This window comes from Amphiprion ocellaris, chromosome 11 (assembly GCF_022539595.1).
Source record: "Amphiprion ocellaris isolate individual 3 ecotype Okinawa chromosome 11, ASM2253959v1, whole genome shotgun sequence".
NCBI lineage: Eukaryota > Metazoa > Chordata > Actinopteri > Pomacentridae > Amphiprion > Amphiprion ocellaris.
This window is the reverse complement of record NC_072776.1, coordinates 13,174,617-13,198,057: the sequence shown is the minus strand read 5'-3', so window position 1 is coordinate 13,198,057 and position 23,441 is coordinate 13,174,617. Positions and strand designations below refer to the sequence as shown.

The 23,441-nt window shown below is 37.2% G+C and overlaps 1 protein-coding gene across 2 annotated transcripts in view; it reads left to right on the top strand.

Annotated features, from left to right (window-relative positions):
* cps1 (carbamoyl-phosphate synthase 1, mitochondrial) overlaps nt 1-23,441 on the top strand; it is an 80,000-nt gene that overhangs the window by 33,273 nt on the left and 23,286 nt on the right. For both annotated transcript variants that reach the window (XM_055015522.1, XM_055015523.1), the window contains exons 26-29: nt 9,567-9,761; nt 12,648-12,715; nt 19,592-19,667; nt 21,376-21,453. In XM_055015522.1, the coding sequence (XP_054871497.1) occupies nt 9,567-9,761; nt 12,648-12,715; nt 19,592-19,667; nt 21,376-21,453 (417 nt within the window). The remainder of the gene's footprint in view (nt 1-9,566; nt 9,762-12,647; nt 12,716-19,591; nt 19,668-21,375; nt 21,454-23,441) is intronic.

Below are 23,441 nucleotides of genomic sequence, written 5' to 3'. Positions count from 1 at the left end.
AACAACCAGATACTGATGTCTCTCACCATATGGACTTCAGGAGATGACTGGGGGATAATAAACTGTGACCTACTGGTTGGGTTCTCTCTGTTCTCATGTTTCTTACATGTTTGTCCCCTGACAGCCGGGTCATAATGTTTTTTGAGTAACACACCATACTATGACGTTTTTACAATGATGGTTCTACTATGGAACCAGTTTGACATGTTCAGGTGTTCTTTGTGTGAAAACTCAGAGATTTCAGGGATCAGAAGGTGGTTTTCAACTTTCTTTGTTAACTTTCTGCTTCAACTTTAAACTAAATTTCCTTCACTAAGCCAGCCCTCTGGACTTCCAGTAAGCGGTGTTCCTATTGGCTGTCCAGGTGGCTGCTAGGTGTTATCAGGAACACCTGAGCAGCTCAGTGTCTTCCTGCTTTATTTAGCTGCAGACAAACATTTCCTCTGCTTCTCTTCACCAGTGAACCGGGTTTGGCTCCATTGCTGTAGTTTGTTCTTTAGGCGTTGGCTTGCAGCTTCCAGCAGTAAAATAGACTTTAATGTGTTTCTTGGTGTGTTTTAGAGCTTTGTACTGGATAGTTGTCTTGGTAAATGTGGTTCTTTAGCCACAGTTAGCACATGGTGCTAATGTGTGCAGTGATTAGTGGATTTGGTGCAGCTGAGTTGTGTCTTTATCTTGGCTGTAGTTAGTCTTTAGAGGTTTTTGGTCAGACACATTCTGTATTCTTGTTTGTGAACCAGCATTGGTTGTCCAGAAGGTAAGAGTTCCTGTCCTGATTCTCTGTTCTCAGAGGTTCTCTGGTAGGCTGCAGGAGACTTTAGCGTTTGGGTTGTACTAGTTTGGTTTTTGTATGGTTTCATTTGGACGACTATCTTGAGGCCCCTCCATGTGGTTTAGTGAGGTTTTCTGGAACAGTTCTACAAATCAACCTGCAGCAGAAGAGACTTTGAGTTTTTAGGAAGTTCTGGAGACAAGACTTTAGAGCAGCAGAAACATTTTTCAGCAGTTTCAGCAGGAGAAAGTGAGCTTCGGAGTAGAAATGAGACGGAAACCTTCTTGACCCGTGTGGTGAGGTCTTGTACGAAGAGTTTGAGCAGGTTGTGAAGAGTCTGCAGTTCTTTGGTCTGAAAGCAAAAGAAGAGTGGACTCATTAAAGGAGAAAACAGGAGATATTGTTGGTTCTTCTGTCGCTCTGCAGTTTCCTTAGACTGAATATCAAGTTTAGATTTTAAATGATTTACCATGTGAGCCCAAGAAGACTTCAATAAACTCCCTCCATCCCCTGGACACAACATATTTTATTACCATGTTAAATCTTTTTTTTTTTTTTAAATGTTTTTGAGTTTTAATCATAGTTTTAGCATAGTTTTTTTTCTCTTTGCTTGTTTAATTTTGTCATCTGTGTAAAAGGTGCTAAACAAATAAAGTTGAATTGATAAACTTAATAATTGACTAACTCATGATTGTGACAACAGAAGTATTTTCATTGTGATAAGGGTTTATATCATTTTTAAGGTTGGGGTTAAAATCTTGACAGAAAAAGAACATTAAAGAAATAAACTACATAACAAAAAGCAATTAAATCAAAGGAAAAAAATTAATACAGTAAAACTTTTGAGAAGTTTTATTATTAAAAAGATTTAAGAAATTTAAGATGTAATTTTCTAATTAAACATTTAATTTTTTAATTAACTGTGTTGTCTTTTTAAAGGTTTAATAATCTAATTAAAGTTTTGCATTTTTTAAGATGTTTAATATTCTTCTTGTTTAATTGTATTTTTTAAATGTTTAATTCTGGAAAATATTTTATCTGTAATTTTTAATATTTGTATTTTAAAAATTTTGTTTAATTTCATAATGACGTATTGTATCTTGTTGAATTATCTAATTCAATATTTTGTCTGTTTAATAGAGTTAAACATTAAATACAATTAAATGATATTAAACAGACAAAATATTGAATTAGATAATTCAACAAGATACAATACATGTCATTATGAAATTAAATAAAATTTTGAAAATACAAATATTAAAAATTACAGATAAAATATTTTCCAGAATTAAACATTTAAAAAATACAATTAAACAAGAAGAATATTAAACATTTTTAAAAATGCAAAACATTTCATTAGATTATTAAACCTTTAAAAAGACAAATCATTTAATTAAAAAATTAAATATTTAATTCAAAAATTGCATCTTAAAGACAATAAAACTTCAAATTGGAATTAAACAGAAAATACAATAAAGCATTTAAAAAGAAAAAACATTAAAAGGTGGTAAAACATTTTAAAAGAAAAACCTTAAAGATTTAATCGAAAAATTAAACATTGGGAAAGAAAAGGAAATTTTTCAAACAAGCCGATAAAACATTTGAAAAAACAATTAAACATTAAAAAGACAAAACATTTGGAAATCAAATCAGACATTAGAAAAGAATAAAAGGTGAGAAAAGAGCAAAACTAAATGTTTAAGAAGAATCAAACTAAAGACAAAACATTTGAAAAGAAACCAGTTAGACTTTAGAAGATCAAATTAAACAGAAGAGACAATAAAATGATCAAAAAGAGCAAAAACAACTGAAGGTCTTAAAGCGTTTTCTAGTCTGAAACGAAAACATCAAGTTGTTTTTTCAAACATTTCCTCTTTCTATGTTCTTGGTTTGATTGTGGATAGATTTACTAAGAACTCATTTCAGAAAACTGCTTTCCAGATAAAGTCTACTAGTAGTTGAAGGCATTTATCAAACTAATGTTACCTTCTGATCTCCACAAACTTTACTGTTCAGTGAAGACAATCAAAGTTTGTTGAGGATTTCTAAAAAACCCACAGGTGAAGGTCTGAGAAGAACTCGGATGGTCTAAATGTGAAATCAAGACTCATGGTCACAAGTTTTAAGGCTTCTGTTAACCAGAAAGTTCAAACTAACTGAGAGAAGTACTGAGAAACTTTTAAAATTTCAGTCCTCAGACTGTCTGAAGGTTCAAACTAACAGAGAACTACTCAAGAACTTTTAAGATTTCAGTCCTCAGACTGTGGAAAGGTTCAAACTAACAGAGAACTACTCAGGAACTTCGAAGATATCAGTCCTTGGACTGTCTGAAAGTTAAATCTAACAGAACTACTGTGGGACTTAGAAAATTTCAGCCCTCAGACTGTCTGATGGTTCAAACTAACAGAGAACTACTCAGGAACTTCGAAGATACCAGTCCTTGGACTGTCTGAAAGTTAAATCTAACAGAGAACTACTGTGGGACTTAGAAAATTTCAGCCCTCAGACTGTGTGAAAGCTCAGGTCCTGAGGACTCGGGAGGTCTGGAGGCCTGGAAAGTCTTGGAACTGAGGGTTCAACCCTCCAGCACAAAGGCTGAAGTCCAACCTCCTGAGAAAAACGGTCGAGTCGAGACTCAAGTTAAAAAAAAACTCGAAAACGACAAAAAATAGATGATAAATGCGCAAAAAAAAGAAGAATTAGTATCTGAGCGAATAGCTCAGGAGGATAAGAGACAGACTACCAACTGGAAGGTAGCCGGTTCAAGACCCGCCATGGGCCCTTTTCTTTCTTTGTCTTTGTCAGAATTTTGAGAAAATTTAAGAAGTGTCTGGTCTTGAACCAGCGACCTGCAGCTCCACAGGCAAATCCTTAACTCACTGAGCTACAGATCAGATGAAAATAAAATGATTTCGTCGTCCCTTTGTCATCGTAGTTTCCAAGTGACCACATGGGTGGAGCCAAGGCGGAGTCTGGGTGGAGTCAGGGCGGAGAGTAGGCGGGGAGGTGGGTGGCGGCCTCCCCCCTCTACTTCCCCCACCTCCCCCCACCGCCCACCACACCTTCCCCCGCCTGACGAGTTCTTCAAGTCTCCATGGGTTTTCCCGAGTTTCTGGAGTTTCCACAAGGTCGGAGGCAGAACAAGTTGTCATGAAGAGGTGTTAAAGTCGACGACGAGGATGGTGTGACTTTTTACAGCGACTAGAAGGAAGACAACTCGAAGAGCAAGTCTTTAACCACCATCCATAAAATCCATGGAGTCGACTCCAGAGAAATGACGGGAGGTCAACTTTTATCAACCTCCATCCAGATGTTCAACTTGATATCTTTACTTGGAGATTTTTAGCACCACAAACCTTTAGTATCACACTTTATTATCCTTTATTAGGACTTTCATGGAATCCACCAGCAGATTTAGTTTTTGTTGAGAAACTTTATTCTTGTCGTCGTGGGACTGCAGTATTTAAAACTGTTCCTTCTATTTGACCTCATGTTTATTAGTTTTAGTGGAGAAAGTTTGAATTGTCAATTAGTCTCTTAAAAACTAAATAATAAATTGGATTAGTCAAGAGGTTTAAATTTCTTACTTTGTCATATTTTAAAGATGACCAAAAAATATAAAAAATAAAGCATCTTGAGACAATTTGACCTGTAATTGGCATTATATAAGTAAAACGGAATTAAAATTGTATGTATCTTGTAATTCAGCCATATATGTTAGAAAACACATTTTCTTTGTCCATTAATCTGTCGTTTTCTCCAGTAATTCATTTCTTGTTTTGGTAAAATGTCAAGCCCAAATATATTCAGTTTATGGTCATAAAAACCAAAAAGATTTACATTCATGATGCAGGAATCAGGCAGTTTTTCACTTTTTATCTTAGTTTAGTCAGAAAGATAGTTGATAATGTGTGAATTGTTGCAGCGTGTGAGCGCCGTAAAAGGTTTTAATCTTTGGGGCAGAGTGTCAAAAAACATTTAGAAACCAACATCAACAAAACACTCAACAAAGATTTGAACATCATTAAAGGGAAATCCAACTTTTGCATGACAATGTCTAATTAAAGGACATTAATTTCCAATGTAAATGTGTGATATTCATCCTCTGGAGCTTTCTCTTCACATCGTCTTCCACCGGACTGGTTTGGTCGGGAGCATGTGCAACAAACATTTGAAAAACTGCACTTTAACATCAATGAATGACACTGAAGTTTAATCTCTACATAAATGAGACTGAGTCTGGATGTGCTGCTCCGTCATTAACTCCTAAGTTTAGGGAAAGTTCAAACAAAAGAGGACAGTTCAGATAAGATGTGAGAATGAGCTTATTTTGAACAAACATCTCAGACTTTCTGAGCTTCAGCACCTCTAGCAAGATAATTTAACAACAAGCAACTCAAGAGATCCAGAAGTTGGAGAGAGTTAGCTTTAGCTGAGCCAAAGAGCACATGGGACGCTAACCTAGCAAACATTTCAGACTTTTCTCTGTGAATTCTGAGAAATAATTTACTATTTAATGACAGAGCTACACATCTTAACTCAGTCTCATTAAAATAGACTCTAATTCAGTGTCATCCATCCATATTAAAGTGCAGTTACCCAAAATGTTTGTTGCATGAGCTCCAACAAAACCTGTCCAGGTAGAAGGCCACTTTGACAAACAGGAAGTGGAAGATTCCAAGCAGATTTATAGAAGGGGGAACCAGACTGTACTAAGTGTGGTTGAGTATAGAGGGGTGTTTTGTGGGTTTTTAAGGCTGATAATGATTATTAGTGAGACATTTGGAGTAGATATTCATTTGCAGTAAATGAAAGTATTTAAAATCTTGAGTTAAACTTAGAAGAACACAAACTCTAACAGGAAACTTTGTTGATACGTTTTTGTTTTGTTTACAGATGTTAAGTTAAAGGAGTTTTATTCGTTTCGTATAACCAATCAAATCACTCCAGAAGACAGAGCGATCACAGGTAAATAAAGGTTCACAGCCAAAGTAGCATGGCGTGTCCTATCTACTCATTCATATCTATGAGAACAATGGTAGCTGCACCTAAGGATGCCTGACGTTGATTAGCTGCGTAAATACCATTATATACAGTCTATGGTAAATACGTATGTGAATCGCATCATTGGCTGCAGCAGCCAGTCACCGGTCACTCACTGACTCACATTGAAAAATAGCACAGAATGAATTAAGTGTTTATTTTATTTACAATTTAGGTTGGATTTTTTTTTTTTTTTGTGCGCAGCGCAGATTTTCTGTGCGCGGAGACCATGTCAGCAGTGCGCAATTGCGCATGCGCGCAGCTTACAGGGAACAGTGATACTAACCTATGACGTTTTTGTCACATTTTGGACAACAAACTATGACGTTTTTGTCACATTTTGGAGGACATCCTAAACTATGACATTTTTGTCATATTTTGGACGACATACTAAACTATGACATTTTTGTCATATTTTGGACAACATACTAACGTATGACGTTTTTGTCACTTTTTGGACGACATACTAATCTATGACGTTTTTGTCATATTTTGGACGACATACTAACCTATGACGTTTTTGTCATATTTTGGACGACATACTGAACTATGACGTTTTTGTCACTTTTTGGACAACATACTAACCTATGACGTTTTTGTCACATTTTGGAGGACATCCTAAACTATGACGTTTTTGTCACATTTTGGACGACATACTAAACTATGACATTTTTGTCATATTTTGGACGACATACTAACCTATGATGTTTTTGTCACTTTTTGGACGACATACTAAACTATGACATTTTTGTCACATTTTGGACGACATACTAAACTATGACATTTTTGTCATATTTTGGGCGACATACCAAACTATAACGTTTTTTCCACCTTTTGGACAACATACTAAACTATGATGTTTTTGTGATATTTTAGACGACATACTAAACTATGACGTTTTTGTCACTTTTTGGACGACATACTAATCTATGACGTTTTTGTCACTTTTTGGACAACATACTAAACTATGACGTTTTTGTCATATTTTGGACGACATACTAAACTATGACGTTTTTGTCATATTTTGGACGACATACTAACCTATGACGTTTTTGTCACATTTTGGAGGACATCCTAAACTATGACGTTTTTGTCACATTTTGGACGACATACTAAACTATGACATTTTTGTCATATTTTGGACGACATACTAACCTATGATGTTTTTGTCACTTTTTGGACGACATACTAAACTATGACATTTTTGTCACATTTTGGACGACATACTAAACTATGACATTTTTGTCATATTTTGGACGACATACTAACCTATGATGTTTTTGTCACTTTTTGGACGACATACTAAACTATGACATTTTTGTCACATTTTGGACGACATACTAAACTATGACATTTTTGTCATATTTTGGGCGACATACCAAACTATAACGTTTTTTCCACCTTTTGGACAACATACTAAACTATGATGTTTTTGTGATATTTTAGACGACATACTAAACTATGACGTTTTTGTGATATTTTAGACGACATACTAAACTATGACGTTTTTGTGATATTTTAGACGACATACTATGGGACTCAGAAACACACCACAGTTTAATCAGTTATTCCTTGTATGATTTCCAACTGATAAATCACAGTCAATTTGTAGTAGGATTGCAATCATGTGATTGTCAGCAGTTAACTGACTGTTCACTTGTCATGGTTACAGCGACGCCGTGCCGGCAGCTATATATGGCAATGGGGAATCCTTAACAAAGCCGTGGATCCAGACCATAAGCTGCATCACTGTGAAAATTTAATGAGGTGGTCCTTGGGTCATTTCTGACTTCCCCAATTTTATCCTAATCTGTTAGTCCGTTTCTGAGTAATGTTTCACAATGACAGACAGACGGATTCACAGATTCACAGACAAACGTACGCCGATCGTCACATTACTCCGCCTTTCCTTGGCGGAATAATAACTTTATTCATGTATTGAGTACAATCTCATTGAAATATTGCATTGCAGTCAATTTAAATTTTCCAATACTGAAATACATATGTATGGAACAAATCAATCTTGACAGCTCTATCAAAGCTGGACAACACAAGTGGACTTAAAGCAAAAATGTTTGTCTTATATTACTGGTAGTTAGATTTATTGGTCTAAGACTGGCACACAAGCACACGCATAATGGTATTATCATTTCTCTAACTTAAGCTTTCTGATATGTTTTGACGTGACTGTACTTCTCAAGATTAATTCCAGCATTAGCAGCGTGACTGTGACTTATTACCATGGACTTCCCAAAGAGCAGATGTCCACAGTGCTGGAAAAAAATACATTTCCTGCTTAGAGTGGCATGGATGAAACATACCCAACAATATCTGAACTCTCTCTGCTCATTCATATTTATATATAAAGTCAGAAACTGCTTAAGCGTGAAGCTTTTTCTGCTTCATGCTCCAGAATGATGGTGGCCTTAAAAGCAGCGAAACAAAACTCATGTCTTTATCTGCACGAAACTCGAAAAACAGAAAGGGTTGTTAATTGGGACATTTATTATGCAATAAGCTCAGCCATGATCGAGGAGATTGTGTACTTAACAGGTATGCTGCTTTGCTATGTGTTTTCGAGGTTTTCCGACCTTTCTGTGACACTCATTTTTCTTGCAGCTCTGCTTGCAAAATAGTTTTATAGGTAAACATATTCTTAGGTGGTCATTTTACATCACTGTGATGGTTTTGGGTCATTTTATGAGGAACTGTTAGGAGGAAATTCTCTGAGAAAAGTGAATTTACAGAAACTGATCCTATTAAAAGTTCTGATGTATACAGTTGTTTCATGTGCTAATGTTCTGGTCTACATTATTTATTTTAAGATGTGATCTCACGTGTACAACCAGACTTCAGGGTGAGCTTGAAAAAAATTTTAGGTAGGTGGCACATGTCAAAGAAACCTCCCATGAAATGCAGAAAGTAAAGAGATGCTAACTGTTATTTATTTCACGTGTTTTTAATGTGGCTGATCGGTGTACACAGTACTTCGTCCTCACTGCCTGCAGCTACTCTGTGCTTTGTGTGGAGCTCAGCTGACCCTGATCATGTCAAAACATGTGCAAGGGCACTGTTTCCCTGATATTTTTTGTGTCTTATGTTTGTTGGTGCCTGTGTGCTTATGTTACGCTGCGTGTTTGCCCACTAATGTCCGCTGACGTTCGCTTGCAGAGGAATTGTAATCCAGTTAAAGTTGCGATGGGATCAGGGTGTGATTAAGTGTTTGTTTGTTCAGGGAGATAGCATTACCATCAATCCCTCTTTCACAGCTACAGTCCCCTCTTTCTTTGTATATATATATATATATATATATATATATATATATATATATATATATATGTGTGTGTGTGTGTGATAAATATGGCATTAGAGCACGGAGATAAACCCCGGACAGGAGAACAGGCCCATGAATAATGAAGAGATGCAACCTGGCATTGCCATGGAAACAGCATCCCCCTTGGATCAGCTAGACAGGAAAAGAAACCGCATGCTGTTATTAAAAGGAACACACACACTTGTTCGCGCACACACACACACACACACCTTCTCTGGTGATAACTAAACCCATGGTACCACCAAGATCAACTGTTTGTGTTTGCCTCATATTTTCACTGTGTGGTCAGCAGTCGCAATGACTGGAAGTGGTCACAGAGTTCACACTGTAAATCTTGGCCCCGTCCTTCCATTCTTCCTCTAGAATGTTTTCTGTTATTTATTTCACCTTCTTCTTTTTTCACGCTCGTCTCTCCAGGGGTGTTCTGGCAGCATCGTGTCTGTGGGAGGTCAGATTCCCAACAACCTGGCCGTCCCCTTGCACCTGAGTGGGGTGAAGATTCTGGGGACGAGTCCTCTGCAGATTGACCGAGCTGAGGAACGCTCCATCTTCTCCAGGATCCTAGATGACCTCGAGGTGGCCCAAGCCCCGTGGAGGGCGCTGAGCTCTCTGGTGAGAGGATACATAAATAATGAATAATTGAAGTGTCACTGTCATGACATGTAATATTTTGTAATATGAATTCTGAAAATATGCGGAAGAAATCTTTTGAAATAGCTCCTGAGTAAGGAGTGTGGGCTGAGCACCGAGTCTTGCTAGAATCTAAGAATATTCTCCATCAAATCAGAAAACTAAGTTCAGTTGCTTTGACTGTAAATGTAGTTTTTCAGGCTGTCTTTTGACCACAAAAGTGATCACAGAGAAATGGTATCGCTGCTCTCGAGTGTAGAGGTGGTGAGTTCAGGGTAATTGGAAATGTTAATTTAATAACAGACAATCTGCTCATTAAAGACGCTCATGTGTGTATTTTTTAATTCCATAATTTAGCTTCTTTCAGATTTAACAGTGGGAATGTTTATATTCAACACTGAAATCTGTCTCAGAAACTCATCCTGTACTTTATGTTTTTGGACCTGTTTTGAAAGACTTTGGAGGATAAATGAAGGAATTTTTCAGTCAAACTGAAAAAAATATAGTGTATGAGTTGCCTGTTGGCTCTGCCTTTGGGCACAAAGGTCACTTGTTTGCTGGTTTATCAATCAACCTTTAGTTTATATATATATATATATATACACACACAAAAAAAACTGGACTTCCTCACACCTGCTCTGCAGTGCTGGTCCTATGACTTGTCATGTCATGTTGAGCATTTTTCTTTTCCATTTGGCCTGCTCAGCTCGCTCCTGGCTGCATCTGAATGAGGCGCTGGCACATCCCTCTGTGGAACATATGGGGCACTAAAATGTATCTGACTTCTTTGCTAAAATATGTCTCTTCCACTACTGTTGCTCATGTTTTCAGTAACCACTGAGGAGCGATTATCTAGTACACACACAGATAAAGCTCCGTCTCTCTCCAGAGTCTATCTACATATTCTATTTCACTGTCAATCTTGAAGAAACAGTTTGTTTTTAATGGGCTGGAATAACTTCAGCAGAGCCGTGGGGAGACGCTTCTTGCGTCTCTGGGAAGCTATTTTGTGTTTTTCTAAATCGTACTTCACCTGGCGAGTGAACAGTGGGTAATGAGAGAGAGGAAAAGGCTGGACCTGCAGAGAGATGGAGAAGGGAGAAAGAGCGATAATGATGATGATGGGGAGGAGGACATAGAGCCTTACTCTCGCTGCTAGACTGCGTCCACAACTCCTACTCTTTCCTCTTTCAATGCTCATGTAATCCGAAGGTGGTGGGGTGGGTGTGGAGGGAACAATTGAAAGGAGATGAACTGAAGCTGCACTTTTTGACCACATCTGCTGAGAACCGCTATGTTCTCAGCAGGTGTGGGAGAACACTGTTTATTTGGGAGGACTTTAAATATGTGTGGTTAAACTGAAAGGAGCTTTATGAAAGGCTTATCACTACCAGGGCGAGGTCAAGTGCAAACACACCCTTGTTTTGATATCTTTGTTTTCATTTCAAGTGGCTTTAACCATGTCGCTTTTTAATATTATACACCTCCCATACAAGTAAAGACTCAGAGAAAAGCTCAGGCTTAAGACTAGTGATGGGTGATAGGCCACTGATTGACCAAACTGGTTTTAAGAACTGCTTCTTTGTGGAACTTTAATCCTGTGCTTGTGTTGTTGCAATGTATTATATGAGTCTGGCATTAGTGTGCTTGAGTTAGGTCATTTGGTTTTTATTTTTTGCCAGTTTGAATTCAACAATGTATTTATTTGCTGTGTGTCCTTCAAAGTGAATACATTTGTAATATACACAGAGTTCCTGATTTACTACAGCTAATACACAGATTTTTCTGAAAAGTCATGCTGTTTGAACTACATAATTTACATTGGTAGATAAATGTAAAACAGAAAAGGTCCTGCATTTACCCTCACTTCATCCTTGTTTTATTACTTGTGTATTTAAACTAATTATGATGATATGATGTGAAAAATTTGTGAAAAACTTAATCTCAGAAAAAAAAATTCTACTTTTTTTTGTTTTTTGTGGTAATTCAATTATTTTTAATTTTAAATTGTCGTGTTGTTGCGCATTTTAGCAGAAATGTTTAAATTCTGAAAGCAAAAACAACACAATTTTAAAAAGCCCGACAAAATTTAACAAAACAAAAAAAACTCCTCGTTAGCTGAACAGATTTGTCAAAACAAACTTTTATCATTTTTATCCACTCGTTTGCTGAATTGAAGGGTGGGAAAAACAAATTTCACTTACTGCTTTTGTGTATTTTACTTCTAAAAGACATTAACAGCCACTGGAGAGTTCAGCAAAGTTGCTTTCAGCTGCAGATTTTTTTTTTTTTTTTTTGGTAAATTCTGTTTTTTTTTTACATTTTTACATGTTTTGTTATTTTTTGTTACACAGTAAACAAACATCACTATTACAGGAACAATGCTGCGAGACTGGTCTATATGATGGAGAAGCTTGTGGAATTAATAGCACAGACTGCAGTAGCCTATATTACATGGTAAAATACAACAATAAAAATAAAATATAAATCAAACCTGTGCCCTCTGTTCTCTATTCAAAAATATAGCAATTGACCATCATATTACAATTTTCTACATTTTAAAATTTCTAATGCAAGAAAAATTCATACGGTAGCAACACAGCAGAGTGAGCTGTGCTGTGTTTCCTGTTGTCAATCTGTGACAGAAAGTCCTCTTTTCATATAAATAATGCAAAAAGCAAAAATATCTCCCTCACACTCATACCAGAACTGTCACAAGAGTCTCTAAAAACCTAGGACACATACACTGTACAGTGAACCTAATATATGTGTTTTTCTAACTTGTGTCTATTATGATTATTCTGGATAATTTCTGACCTTTCTCTTATAACACGACAGATCGACTATACTCTTATTTTTCCTTCACAGGAAGATGCTTTTGCCTTTGCCAACCAGGTGGGATATCCATGCCTACTGAGGCCCTCATATGTTCTCAGGTAAGCAATACCACATGTGATTCCTGTCTCCTAAAGTTGCACTAGATAAGATTTTTTTTCTCATCTTTCTGCTATCAACAGTCTCTCAGCAGCTATTTCACTGTATCACCTAAATCAATAACAACCGAACACATTTTCTGTAATTAGTTGTAGAAGTATAAACTGCGAGGACAAACAATCTAATCACAAGTAATTTTGTTGTTTTACATTTCTTGTCAATAAAGTATATTAACAAATACAGTGGAGAGAACAGTGCAGTAAGGGTTGGCTGAGGCATGAAGGGAAAACTGATGTCATTTCTTAATAAGTAATTCACAAACTAATTGCTAAGTGAATAAAATACATTTTTAGTTATGATGATTAATGGATTTAACTTACACAAATGCTCATGCAGTAACATTTTAATCCAGCAGATGTCATGATTTACCCTGGATTCGACAGGGCTTTTAGTGTCACTGAAAACCTGTATATAGTGAAGTTTTGGGCATTTAATGTTTTTACATTCAAACAGTGATGTAGTTTTCAAAGAAAGCTGTGTATGCACTGCAGGGAAACAGTGGGAAACCTTGAGTGTTTGACACTAAGTACCATTTAAAACTACCAAACTTCAAAGTAATTTATTTCACACACATAAATGGTTTGATATTTAAATCAATTTTAAAAGAGAAATAATGGCACCATATTGAAAGGAGAGGAAATGCAAATAAACAAACAAAAAAATATTAACAGCTGTAGGTGACTGGATATCCACCTTAATGTTAATCAGGAAAGGATTGCATTGTTAAAAGATTTATGGCACGCCTTCAGAGGACTTTATTGTCCCTGATTTAATAAGAGTAAGAGTAATTTAAACTCTAATGAGAGTAAGTCATGAACCCACTTTGTAAAGGGAAGTGAAATGGTATTTTTCCACTTAACAACAATGTGAGCCAATAAGAGTGTCAAAGGTAATACAATCTGCCTCTGCTTTTCAGAGGGCAAGTGCATGAGACACCAAAAATGGCCGACAGTGGGCATGGGTGAACTAATTTGCTGGGGCAGGAGGAAAAACAATATTAGACATAGCCACATTTTTTAAAATTTCCACTGCAGGACCAAAACATATAGACATGACTGGCTGGAATTGATATGCACCAATCAGACGCAGGGCTCAACTGTTTATGGAGTACCTATGGTGGAGTACTTTACATTGCATAAATCAATGTTGGGTGCAAATAGAAGGCAGGTGGACTCTGGTGTTTAACTCAGTTTCCTAGCTGACTTTTAGAGACACAAAAATTGCATTATGTTTGCGAGAAGACTTATTGTATATAGCAGAAATTAAAGCTGCAGTAGGCAGGAAACTGGACAAGACGAAGATTTTAGAAATATACAGCCCTCCTCATGCTTCTCATCCCCCACTGTTCTAAGCTCCTCTCACCAGATGAGTATGTGCTTCAAATGCACAAAGATAGTCCAAATGAAAGTCAATATTAATTTGTGGCTTCTCATGAGTTTGACCCCTACTGTCCCAAATAAAAGTCCTGTGTTGTGCTACCATATCCTAGTCTTACCCCAGCCTTAGTTTTTGTCTGTTCTATCTCACCTAATTTGGGTGAAAAGACGCATGACTGCCTAACATCTAAAGCCAAAAAAAAAAAGAAAAAAAAAAGAACAGTAGTCAAGCTTCCCCCAGAGCACCTGAACTACAATATGCTGAAAGATTAATACAGAATTTTTGCCTACCTACCCCAGCTTTAGGCCTTAAAATGCTTAGGGCCACTGTAATATAAAGTCACAAGGATTACTTAAAGGTATAGTGGGGATGAACATGTTATGCCAATCTGCAAAAGTTTTGTCCAGTAAAGACAATTTAAATTAGAGATGTCCCAGTACTGATCTGATCCGATCAAGGGAATTTTTAACTGATCAGTATCGACACAAACCTAAGCCTGATCATTTGTTTAGTCTGTTGTGACACAGGAGTCGTAAATTTGAATAATATTTTCCTAAAAGTCTGAAGTATCAATTAATAATTGATTATCATAGAATTCATAATGAGCTCAGTAGACATTTGTCCTAAGCTGGTATTGTTTTAAGCCACAGACACAAGATACAGGCTACAAAGACAGCTGCTACATATGCCATTGGGATATAAGAGTGATATAACTGTTGTGCGTCACAGAAGACGTTGACATTCTTTGGTCAACAGTATCAAACAATAACCTACTAAAGTTCATCTACAACGCTTAAAGTATATATCATCTAGAAAATGGGTATTGGAAAATTATAAATAATAAATAACTCAGATCAGATTGGTGAGTAAAGAAAAAAACAAACAAAAAAAACTTTAAATACATAGTTTGAATATATTGGAGGTCTCAGACTGTAAAGGAGTCAAGTCAAAGTGATGGCCTTTTTGCATCCAGATTTTGATTGTTCATTTGACAATTCCATTTTAATGTAGTTAACAAGAGGCAGAGCAGAGAAATCCTGAAAGAATATAATCTGTATGTAATAGGGCTGCCAGATATAGGTTGTTATGGTGATATTTAGTTTTTCTGCATGCACAGGTCTGGTAAATATAGTATCGGTATAACACAAGCTGCTATCTGTGGCTAAAGCACTGCAGCCTGGTCCATTGTTCAGGGCAGCAGGCTTCACGATGTCTGTTGTTTTACAGTCTTGACATCTCTCATTGAGGCCCCAAGCAACCAACGCTTCGCTCCTCCCCGATGCAATGTCCTCACTGGCACGCTTGTCCAGGAAAAATGCCATTTACAAACAGCTCCTCTGAAGTTGTTATTCCTTTATTAAAAAAGTCAAAGTTCAAACTTACGTAGAGCTTTGTTGTCCGGCTGGACCACAAGTCTGTGGCAGCTACATGATATTCCATTTTTTGACAGCTCTGTTTCAACTTGTGCTGTGCATTTTTAATACAGCTCTGTGATGGCAACTTGACAAAAACTGGTGCGTGATGATGTTACAGAAAGCTTGTCAAGCAACCAGATCATGTTTTTAAAACCCTCTTTGGTACCTATATTATTGGTATCACGTCTTTTTCTCACATCAGTGATTTCTCTCTGCAATCTGAAACCTTTCTCTTATGCTGCAACAGTGACAAAGACATCCAAAATATTTTTTGCCTTGGATCTGTCTTTGGCAGATCTGGCTTTGCATTCATCATACAGAGGTGTGTTGTGCTAATTTACGTGGTCAAACAAAGTAGCTAAAAACTGCTGACAGAGAACCTGTTCTTGATCAACATCATCCTTTCTGTAGCCGAAATATTTCTATATAACTGACTTTGCACTTCAATGAAAACAAAGAACATTCAATGAAAGAACCATTAAGTTGGAGTTAATTATATCAGACAGATTTCTTACAATTTATAACCATGCCAGTTTTCTTTTTGTATTAAATGGAAAATAAAGTTGTAACATGATGTGCTTGAGATAATTTGCCTTACATCACATAACGCTTCCTGTGATGTGACTGGACCGCATGCATACATGCAATGTCAATGCTAAAATAATGTATCGTGCGACCCCTGTTTGGAAATGATACGACCTGCAATCGACAGTGGTAGTAACAGTCAGCAGTTCAGACTGGACTTCACCTACACAATGGAAGAAATAAGTTGGTCCAAAAAAAGTAAAGAAAATTTATTGTTTGCAGTGACGCCCAGATACACAAACGAGTAAGTAATCTTAAAGAAGTGAGGCAAAGGGTATTCATGAGCTGCCTCCATGATTGAAAGTAATTGACAATTGTAAAAATTCAGTTTATAGCCTAAAAAATGTTCAAACCTATTCAGAATAAGGAATACATGAGGTAAGAAAGTAGTGTGGTCTGATATATATAAAAGTAAATCATCTGCATACATTGACACGTGGTGCTCTTGACCCTTTCTTCCAATACCAATTATCTGTGGACAATAAGTAAGGGTTAATGAAATGAGATCAATAGCAATTGCAAATAAAAGGGATCCTACCTCACCTCTCTACCCAACTGTTCAGAATAAATATTACTAGTATTAACTGAAGGGACGAGAGCTGTATATAGTAATCTAATCCAAGAAATGGAGGTGTTGCCAAACCCAAATCTCTCCTAAGTATGAAATAAATACTTCCATTCTGCTCTTTCAAAAAGCTTTTCTGCATCCAGGGAGATAAATACCTCTGTGACTGAACAGTCTGGGAAGCGATAGATAATATTGGAACACAAATTGAACAAAGAGAGTCTTTTAAATAAAGCCTGTCTGGTCTGAAGATATAATGCCAGGCAGCACGGTTCATATGTGAGAATCTTAGCTAGAATGTGTACATCCATGTTTAACAATGAACTGGGATGATAAGAACTACAGCATTGGCTCTTTGTTTCTTAAAGGATAGGGAGATTTGAGCTTTATGCAATGTTTGCAGATCACTGGTACATATTAGTGGAGGGATATGTGATAGCTTTGAAGTCCACTAGATGTCAAAATAATTCTAATCATGTCATTAATAATCTAGTCTAATAATTAACAGTCATCTATTGCTATTGACTTCTATTAAATACTGTTTAAGAGGAAGCTCTCCTCTTCACTCCAGCATCAGCACTGGGTGAACTCTCTTTGATCTCCTACTATCCCCAAAGCTTTTTTCACTTTTCCCCTCTGACAAACTTGGTAATAGTTTTTGAGTGTTTTTCTCAACCTCAGTGCAGATGCACAGTTACCCACACAGCTACACACCAAACACTCTCACCCTTGTCAAATTCATGCTGTGTATATTTCTAAGAGTAAAATACACTCCAAAACAGCATCTTATTTGCATACTTTAAAAAATGTACGTAGCGTTATTATTCCTGTGAAACACCAACAGACTAGACCCAACTCTACAATGATGGGCTCAAGTATCCAGACATGTTTGAAACTAGGTTCTAGTTTTGCCATTTTGTCTAAGTGATTTTTTAATAAGTAAAACTGCTTCCAAAATGTCAATCCATTGCGGAAACATTCAGGCACACTTTTATTTTTTCACTGTTTACAAGAGCTGTTGACAAGAGAGAGTGCAAATGCAAAGCTGTTCTGAGGAATTTCTGTCTGTGTGGAGGCATATCTGTGTGGGTGTGCAGTATACACAATGTGACCCAAGTAATAAGGCCAAGCTTGAAAATAACTACTCACTTTTATAACAATCCACCAAGTGAATTCATAGCAGTCTTTTTATTGACTGACTGTCTGAGCTATTGAAATTTGCCTATCCCTGAGGATTCTGGGGTAGTTGGGTGACTACATCTTGGAAGCTAAAAATCAAATCAGGATGTGGAAGTACTCAAATGTGTGAAACCCAAGAGCCCGATGAATATTTGTTCAGAAAGACCAAAACCTGACTGAAAGTAATTCTTGCTATGAAATGTGTACTGTGTTGCCATCTCACTTTGAAATACAGTTCAACTCTGGTTATGGGTTAAATCAGATGGTGTTCTCTGTTACCTCCAAGTGACTGTTTGACTGTTTGATCAGAAAGTTGAGAGACCTGGCTTATAAAAGTCAAGCAATGTACCCGATACAAATTTGATCACCACCCCCCATTAAAGTAGCCTTTTTGTGCACGTGATACAGCGTTCCAAATGCTTTGGCAACACTTGGAACACCACCTGGGAGATCCATTATGTAAACGTGTCAAGCACAATCTGTGATAAGTGCTGAATCCCCTAGATTTAAACCGAGTGTTCTCCCTCAGACACCTGGATGTCATAGTAGAACTCTGCCGACCCTCGGGGAACTAATTCCTAATTCCAACAATGGATGCAATGAGAGTTTAAGAAAACTAATCTGCAGGCTCTTCAATCGTGAAAACTGCCGTTTCTTCTCTGGATGGTAGCCACAGGCACACCTCTTCCAACTGAATTTTATATTGTTCTGTCAGCTCCAGTTTGAGGTCCATGAAGACATCACAAATGCACACCACCAGTGGTTCAAACAAAACAAAAATAATGTAACACAGGTCCTACTATTGATTGTGTGGCATTACATGATCTTCTGACTTGTTACTGCTTGCATGTTGCATATGTGTGACTGTGTTGCACACCCGTCAAGAATTTTCAAAGTGCTCTGGCATAAAAATACTACTATTGTTATAACCTCTACCTCCACAACTGTTAGCACAAATACTTCTGTTTCTACTATATATGTACTATAAGCTGGACTGCAAACCAAAATAATGCATTCTCATTTTAGTCTTATAAAGGGGTTCTCACTGAATGCTGACTTTTTATAGGGACAAGACACATATACCATTGTTTTAACTCTCAATAACAGTTAACTGTAGATTTGTTATCCAGAAATACTTCTAAATGATTAGATTAATTTGACAACGAGTCAATGACATGCCTAATTTGAATGCATTACCGCTTGTGCTTAAATAAAGGGTCAGTATTTATCTCGGGGTTGGACATATGTCTGCCTCTGAGCTATGGGCAGCTGAGGAGTAAAGCTCTGACCCGAGCCTATGGCCTTTCTCTGCCCTGTTTCTTTCAACCTATCCCTTTCAAGCAGGAGGATAGCCCAGCTAGCAGTCTAAAATCAAAAACAACAACCACAACAAAACTAGCCTAAATCTATTGTTTTTTTAATGATGGAGTTCTGAACTCGTTTTCAAGAGCCTCGAGTGCTTTTCGACCTAAATAGCTGTTTTCCCCCCGCCCCTCTACCCCTCTCTCACTCCTTATTTTGACTGTTTCCAGACTGTGCTCCCAGTGGTAATGGTGATGCAATGGAGAGATAATGAGTGTTTTGAACAATCATTTGAAGCTTGTATGTTCTCCCGTTTGCTCGCTTCTCTTCCTCTCCTGTGCCCTTTTGTTTTCCTCTCCCTCACTCTTTCCTCTCTCCTGCTTGCATCTCACCAGTGGCTCCGCAATGAACGTTGTGTACGGAGAGGAGGAGATGAAACGTTTCTTGGAGGAGGCTACACAGGTGTCCCAGGTGAGATCAGTCTTAGCTCTGTGTGTACATTCCTTCACATGTGAGAAAGACATATTGCCGTACAACTCCTTCCAGATGTACCACCTTCACTTTCCCTTTCTCGCTGTCCAAAATTAGCATGTTAGGACGTATGATCTCTCTCTTCTCCATTTAACCCACATGGACACTCTCAAGATACATAACATTCTCCCTCTGCTTTCAATTAACTCATGCTACCAGCTGGCAAGGCTGTTGGCCAGTTTTGTGAGCACATTGAGCACCTGGGTGGCTTGGGCCTCTATTCAAGGCTAGAAGTATGCAATATATCACGCCTTCAGAGCACCAACGCAAAGCTTACAATGCTGGTTTAGCAGCCTTGACAAAGTAATAAGGACATTCTTGGTTTACACTCAACATACTTAAGTTTGTAGGAATGTGAACAGTGACACTTTGTAGCAATCTAAATGCAGATGCAGTTTCAGAGAGTGAAATGTAAATTCAGAAATTACCAGAAACAATAAATTATCAGAGTTCCTATTTAGGACTAAATAATTTTGCAGTACCTGACTACCAGTTTAAAGTATATGGAACACTAACGTCAACAGGCTGGAGAAGCTTTTCCAGTCGTCTTACCATTTTGCTTGTTTATTGCTTAGCTATAGACTAGACTTGAGCAAGTAAATTTCAACAAGTATTGGCTTAGCTCTTTGTTTGAGTTAGGTATCAGGAAATAATTTCTACTACATGTGAAAATCCTAAAGGTGAAGCTATAAGTTTACTTTAATATTTTAGACATGCACAAGATCGAATTTTTGCTGACATTTCTCACCTCATTTTAGCTGCTTACAAATGCGGATACATACATGTATTTTTACCACCCAATTGCAGGGATCATCAGTTTTCTCTTAGTGCAGTTAACATATAATAATACTAACTCCTATTGTGATGGAGCACTGGCTGGTGCAGACATTAGACAACAATGCTTTTCAAATGTACATGCTCACAGGTCAAAATTTCCATGAAAAATATCACATTAGTATGTAATATTATATTCACATTTTCTCACAATACTGTAAAGTGCCCAAATTTCGAGCAAAGCCCATTATTTTTTATTATAGTGCATCAAATGACTATGCAAAAACAGTGCAACAATATGAAAAGCACTGCTTGTAATGATGAAATTTTTAGGTAATTGTTTAGCTTTCCGGCAGCAGTTTTGATTCACTGTCTCTGTTCTAATAGCATCATATGCAACTACAGCAGGCAGCTGTTTTCAGCAGTAAAGCTCTATACAGCTCTATAAAGCTCTGTACAGTAATTAATCAACTAGCTGGTGAACATAGCGGAGAATTCAGTAGCTGCCGAGAAAAATATGTCCCTCGGGAGTTAATGTAGACCAAAAACAGAGCTAAAAATGAGTTAATGCTACATATACTGGATGGCCAGAATCGACTCCAAGTGAATATCCTAGTTCGTGAGAGTTATAATTGTTAAATGTGCAAATATAGAATTGTTGGCTACCAGGTTCACCATATCAAAGCTTTAATCTCTTGGTCTGTGCTTCATTTCAAATCTAGTGTGCTGGAGGACAGAGCCAGCATAATAAACACATCACTAACTAAAAACACTCTCTGAGTCACCCACACAAAAGGAAACAACCTTGCTCAGTCTGCCTTATTTTACTTTTTAATCATTTGAAAGAATAACCTTCATGCTGTCTTCCCTTCAGGAGCATCCAGTGGTCATCACTAAGTTCATACGTGGTGCCAGAGAGGTAGAAGTGGATTCTGTGGCCAAGGATGGAAAGGTGACGCACTACTCTGTCCATTTGTACAGGCCTTGTCCATAATAGCTTTATGTTGTCACTGTATGTATATGAAGTCCCAGCAATGTAGGGAAAATGCACAACTTGTACTAAATGTATTACGTTCTACCTGGAAAAATAGCAACTGAAGTTTAACATCTAGTGTTGTTTCAATTACAGTGTAACCTGTCATAACCGTATACATCTTCCACATAATGTAACACAATGTTTCACAGCATAACAGCTTGGAATCCAACATTATTTGTTCCTCTTTTATTTATATTGACACCCTGTTTGACCATATTTTCATTTAGAACAACATCATTGTTATTCATCTCTGTAGCCTGGCATTATTCAGTCCTCCATTATTTTTTAGTTTAAATGGAGAGGTGAGACAGATATTGAGCCCAGTAGAAGAATAAAGTGGAAGTAATTTCATTCATCTTCTGTGAAAAAACATCACAGCAACGACAGATCTGACGGAGAGAATGGAATACATTAAAACCAAAACACAAGGAAATAGTGCTGCTGAATTAATTCTTTCTTTTTTTTTATTATTTAGATCAGATCAGTTTTGGGGCATATTGAAATGATTCTTGCTCAACAAACTGATTTTATATCTGATTGACAGACACTACAGCTATGCCTCTGTTTTTTCTTGCTTTTCTATGTACCACTGTGTTGCTCTACTGTGTATGATGTGCACATACACATTACTAAAATGTACATCTTAGGTTGTTTAAATAATGCCCACTTAATCCAATATCAAAACATATGATGCATAAGTATATAATATAGACTAGAAATATTTGATTCCTATTGGTCTAATGAATTTTATATTGAAAATCGAAAAAAGTTGACCTGCAACTTCTGAAGCAAAAACAAACCAGTGCATGATAATTTAATAAATGCAAGCAAAAAAATAATAATTTTCAAGTGAAATCCTTGAAAATGTTTGCAATACCGTGGGGATAAAAAAAGAATACCCTGTTAAATACTTATAAAATATTATTTAAATTGTACTCTGAAATGCTTGTTTTGTGTGCACATTATTAAAGACAGGAAAGCAGAACACTTGATATAAAGATGCATACATTTGTACAGGTTTGCTGCTGTTGAGCTGCAGGATGCTCATAGGAATTCCAGGGTAAATATAACAGATGAGAAGCTTTAGGATGACAGAAAAATGAAATTCAAAACTCTGACCTCAGTATGACCTCTCAGACAGCAGCTACTTAACGGTGAACTTGTGTAACTTCCGATTACTTCCATAACTTTATCAGCAGTGTGAGCTGCAGCAGGCACCAGAGCCACCTAGGTGCCTGTCCTGAACGCCCTGTCTGTTTTTCCATTGTTTAGACTGTGAGAGTCATTTCAAGGGTGTCAGTTTGAACGTGGGCTATCCGGCTGTATGGTAGATTTACTCACCCTGCCTTCTCTGAATACAGTCCCTCCTTTATCTTCAGTATCACATTAACAAGCTGTCCCTTCATTGAATACCAAACAGGCCTCATTACGTGTAGCCAGGCTGTGTGTGTGCGTGCGTCTAACTGTGAGGGTATATGTGTGACAAAGTGAAAAAGTCAGAGATAATACGTATTAATTACAGGCTCTATCTGAAGAGTGCTAATGAATGCTGTGGTTAGCAGCAGTTTAAATGAGCTAATGATAGAGCGGCTCATTTACAGACACACTCACACAGAGTTGCTTGGTGATACAGATCTGCTTTCCTTTGGGCGAAATGTTGGAAGTTATTCTTTTGACACTGCATATCCTCATACATTGTTTCACACTGAGCTCGACAACAAATACTTTGTTTCAAATACTGACCTTACTGAATGTTTTTTAAAAATGCAGCAGGCGTTGTTTTAGAACTGCCTAACCATGTGTTGACACAACATTTTTGTGTGCTATTATTCACTGTCACATACTGTCGGTATAAACACATCAGGCTTGGAGGCCGTCTGCTTCTAAGTCTGAAACTTTCTCTT